General features: G+C 31.6%; 1 protein-coding gene across 1 annotated transcript; it reads right to left on the reverse strand.

Moving 5' to 3' along the window:
- Positions 1-3,697: 3,697 nt before the first annotated feature.
- On the reverse strand, positions 3,698-4,281 carry LOC125195213 (40S ribosomal protein S20-2-like; the record flags this gene model as incomplete). The annotated part of the gene is made up of 2 exons (XM_048093394.1): positions 3,698-3,846; positions 4,158-4,281. Coding segments are annotated over 2 exons (273 nt in total), but the record flags the coding sequence as incomplete, so codon positions are not given.
- Between the last annotated feature and the right edge of the window lie 1,277 nt (positions 4,282-5,558).

A 5,558-nucleotide genomic window follows, 5' to 3' on the forward strand; every position in this document is an offset into this window, starting at 1 on the left:
TGAGAGAGAAAGTTATCAAAAAGGAAATGTGTCATCTTAGTTGGGACAAACTAAAAAGGAAAACGTGTCATCTTAAACGGGACGGAGGGAGTAGTACAATAAATTTGTAACGGTTATGCTAATTAATACCTCCGTTCTTGATAAGTATGAACTATTTCCTTTTAAGTTCGTTCCTGAAAAGTATGAACTTTTTAATTTTGAAAAATTCATTTATATCTGATGAGGTGTGGCACATTCTCCACTAACAATAATTTAAAAGGTTTTTTTTTCTATCTCTCTCTTACTTTTCCAGTTATGCATTAAAACCTGTGCCGAACAAAATGTTCATACTTTTTGGGAAAGGAGAAATATTAATAAACATCATAGGCATATCATTATGAATATTATAATAAAATTACCTCAAAAAACTTTATAATAATAGTATTAAAGAATACTAAATTACATTTACACCCTAGCTAATAATTAATACTCCATCATACTACTACATACTTACTATCCTATGTGCATATAAAAAATCTCAAAATAAAATTAACAGTAGAATCTGAAATAAAAAGTTTTTTGGTATTGCAAAACGTTAAGTAGCATTAATATTGGTGATAAGTGTATTTATGTAAAATGAGCAACGTTTCGATTTTCAAATGTATAATTATATTATCGCATTTCTTCCTATTTAATTTCCTACATCAGGTTCTAATATATAAATCAAAATTTGAAAAGAAAAGATTTTGTGAAAATTAATTGGAAGTTGGAGGTTTTCCAGAAAATTATCTATTGGAATACAAAACTTTAAACATTAAAATTAATACTTGATTTATTTAGATCTTTCATAATTAATTAAATTAAAAGTCCTATGTTTTAGCACACATTAATGCCATTAATATTTTATACCTCTTTCAACTTCTTTTCCCTCTATAAATTTGTATTATGAATTATATTATCTCAGATATGAAATATATATAAAAATTTATTTATGAATATAAATAATTTTAATCATTAAAATTAATACTTGGTTTTATTAAGATATTCTATAATTAATTAAATTCTAAGCCCTATCTTCTAGCACACATTAATGATGTTGTTATTTTATACATCTTTCAATTTCTTTCCCCTCTATAAATTTTTATTTATAAATTAAATCTATATAAATAATTTAATTAAGAATATAAATAAGTTTAACATATTTACTTAAATTATATGCTTAAATAAAAATAACTAATTTAAAAAATGTATACAGTTACATGATATAGCCTGTAAAACACAATAAAAATTCTAACTAATTAAAAAATATTCAATTATAAAATTCTGTATTATTAAAAGCCCAAATTCTAAAAATTTAATACACTCAAGCCCAAACAAATAATGTGTATACGTACAATTACAATTTTCTTCTACAGCTAATAGCCTAATAGTCTAATACCCTATGCTAAAGTAGCGCAAGGCCCTCTACATCTCTTCTCACTCACCTCGCCGCGGCCGCCTCACACACCTCGCCGGCGAGAAACGCCAACGCCTTCCTCTATTCCCTCATTTCCTTCTTTCTTCCCACTAATCGGTGGAACCCGTTGAACACCTGCTTTCCGCCGCCGCCGGGCACCTTCTCTTCTTGACTCCGCCGGCCCACTAAACAACGGTCTCCACGCCACCGCAGCCGGGCTCACCATCGTGCTAAACACCAGCTTCCGGCGGCCTCACCCGCCAGCTCCCTCATTTCCCGACTCCTGGCACTTTTCTCTTTTCCTCTCCCCTTTTTCTTATTCTCTAGCGGGTAAAGATCGGATCTTTGAATGAATCCGCCGCTACCACTGTACTTCTCTCTCTCCTTTCTCTTCTTTTTCGTCTTCTCAACTTTCCTCCCATCTTTCTGGTTCCGGATCCCTCGTATCCTCTCGGCCAGCCGCCGCATTTCTGCTACCCCGTCTCCCTCAGCCTGCCGCCCTCTCGTCGGAGCTGTCGCCGGATTCCAAGCACCTTGCTATGCTGCAATCAAAATTCAGAAAATCAGTCCACAAAAATGCAGATTCAATTAATGTTGTGCCCAATGTTTTAAAAACCGGACCGGACCGGCCGGTTCGACCGGTCGGACCGCGAACCGGTAGGTAGTCCGGTCCGGTTCACTCCTTTAAACCAACAATGCATTGAAACGCCGTGAACCGGCAGAACCGGCCGGCCGGAGGTTCGACCGGTCGGACCGTGAACCGGTAGGTAGTCCGGTCCGGTTCACTCCTTTAAACCACCAATGCATTGAACCGCCGTGAACCGGTAGAACCGGCCGGCCGGACCGGTTGGACCGTGAAGCGGAAACCGGTTTAATATTGTTTTGTTTAAAATTTTTTAAAATTTGTTGTTGGTAGGGGTTGAACTCATGACATCTCTTCTACATAAGAAGACCTCTACCACTCCACCACATGAGCTCATTGAACAATTTGAACATCAAATATTTTTATACATTAACCATTAAATTTTTATCTACAAAAACTAATAATTCGTTTTAATTTTATATTCTTTAATATAATTGTTAATTATAATATAAATAATTATCATTCTCTATATTTTAATGATGCTCTACTTACCATCTATATTATTATTAGTACCATATAAGATTCATTATTTACTATAAATAAATTTTTTATATTACATACTTAATTTATATACCCTAGCTTTTGACATCAATGAATATTTTTATCTAAACTTAATACCTAATTCGTATTTAATTATAATATTATTTTACGAAATAAATTTTCTTAAATTAATAAACATCATCTATTTTAATACATAAAAATATTAAATTTCTTAATAATATATAATATATGTGTTTATTATATATTCCGGTTCAACCAATGGTTCGACCAGTGAACCGGTTGAACCAGTGAACCAGTAACGACGCCGGTTCGCCAGCCGGTCCGATTTTTAAAACATTGGTTGTGCCTATATAAATCTCTTAAACTTCTTGTAGAAGCCAATTTTTTTCTACATTTCATTGGATCAATTTTTATCCAATAATATTTGCCTTTTAGTTGCCCAATAGATAGTTTTCCCGCTTAAAAGTGTGCCACATAGACTCCCAAAAAACTGTCCCTTTATATATTGATAGATTTTACATTAAAATCATATTTTTTCAGAAGTTCCTATGATTGTAAAATGGAGGAAGTACTATTTATTCTTCTTCATATATTCATTAGGCAAACAAGTTTTGATAAAAATATAAAGACCAATCAATTTCACATATCAATATATAATTCAACATAGATTAAAGAAAACAATGAAACACATCTTAATTGGTAAGACCGATAAAGCGACTTAACTAATACTCGTACTACAATACTTGTCTGCATACCTATTGTATATAGTGCGAGCGCGCGAACCGAGTTCTTGACCTGGACAGAGAACCCCTCCGAGCAAGTCAAGGCATCCATCATGGCCGTGCTGACCCACACATGCAAGTTGCTCAAGACTCAATTGCCACACGAACTCCGGGCCCCAACCCGGCCCATGTTCTTGAGCTCGCTCAGCCGATCGACGTTGTCGCTGGTCTCCTCCAGGCAATACCTACAAAAAGCCTTGCTACAAGACTCAAAATTCATTGGTTCAGAAATACTCATATATTCGAATTCCAAACATCTAAAAGGTCATTTAATAAACAAGTTTTAAACTTATCTAACAAAAGCAGAAATATAGCAACAGGGGGCATGCGGATCATCTAGGAGTCAGCAATGGTGACTTCGACTTTGACTTCGACACCAGGTTCAATGGTGATCGAAGTAATCTGCTTCACAACATCGGGTGAGCTGAAAAGATCGATGACTCGCTTGTGCACATGCAGCTCAAACCTATCGAATGTGTTTGTACCTGAAGAATCAATTCAACAAAATGTAAATTGTTCGCAAACATAAAGGTAAACTAGAACTATTCAGAGAAAGCTGGACAGACCAATATGTAAATCCTAATTATTCGGACTTGAACTACCAAGAAAATTCCAAAATATATATATTCACACAAGAAATTTACAAAAACAAATCTGTTTATATAACAAGCCACAGAAATTTTCACAGGATGCATGAACAACAAATCCCTGAACATTAGTTCGAATTAAGAACATTACAAATTGTTAGTTCAGAAAGCAAGCAACGAAGAGTTTCGCAGTTATATAGGATCCCTACCTTCACCGCAAGGAGACTTCCTAGTGGTGATTTTAAGAACCTCGGTAGGCATTCTGACTGGTCCCTTGACTCTCAGCCTTTTGTCCTTGGCACCACGTACAAGGTCAGCCCAAACTGTCACATAAAATTCAGGTCAACTGTTAAGAGATTTCACTTTCCCTTTTAGTTTGTCTCACTAAAGATGTCAAATTGTCATTTTTGAAAAATGTTATCTTTTACGTTAATATAAATATTATATTTTTCTCTCTGCACTTAACTAACAAAACAAAACCTACTAAAATCTCGTGTCGTCTCATAAGTGTGACATCTTTTGTGGGACGGATGGAGTACTTATTATTATTATTATAATTATTATTTTTGTTTTTTTTTTTTATTATTATTACTATTATGATTATTATTATTATTATTTTGTGTGTAGATATTCTCACCCATTATCTATTAAATTTTTAAAAAAACAACTCTTTATATTTATTTGAAAAATGCAACAAATCATTCATATACCATACCTTTGGTGGGTGTTTGGTTATGTTGCAATATTAACATTAATAAAAATAAAAGTAACAATAATAATTGATAACCCAATAATAATAGTAATATTAATATTAATGTAATAGTAGTAGTAGTAATAATTATTGAAGTTGTATAAAAAATAAAAAATAAAATATGAGTAAATAATTAAATAGTACAGTATTCTAGAATTTAAAAAATAGCCCAGGAGATTTTAGAGAATAAGAATTCCAAAAAATTGCAGAACTTTCCTCATTTTCATAACTCGTAGTTACTTTTTATTTAATTTTTGTCAAAAGAACACAATAATTTAAAAATAACTACCTTATTATAATTTTAAAATAATTACCTTATTAAATAAATTAATGTAACAGTTGTGCAATGCACGAACTATTTATTTATTTTTATAAAAATTGGTTCAAGTTTAAAATTAAAAAATATCTTCATGACATGTGCATCAATAATTTAGCCTTGTATTAACAAATATATATAGTAAATTCAAAATTAATTTAACACAATAGCATCGTTTGTGATAATAAACATAAAATTGAATCAAAGTATGTATATCGATTATAGGTAGTTTAAAATTTTAATAAAAATAAATTACTATTATAAAAGAAAATTAACATATGAATATAGAAAGTGAGTTTACCAATATAAAAATTGATCATTAATGAAAGAGTAAAACTATATTAAATTTAACTTATTTAAATCTTAAAATGAGATTGTCAATGATTTCATATTCTCTCAAATTTTTATAATTAGATTATTACCAATACCATACATATGCAAATTAATTATAAAATATTAATTAATAAATATATTAGATTAATAAGATGCATATTAAAAACTTCTATACTTTATTCCGTGTTTTACTTTACTCTATCTTCATTT

Source organism: Salvia hispanica, chromosome 6 (genome assembly GCF_023119035.1).
Source record: "Salvia hispanica cultivar TCC Black 2014 chromosome 6, UniMelb_Shisp_WGS_1.0, whole genome shotgun sequence".
In the NCBI taxonomy this organism is placed as follows: domain Eukaryota; kingdom Viridiplantae; phylum Streptophyta; class Magnoliopsida; order Lamiales; family Lamiaceae; genus Salvia; species Salvia hispanica.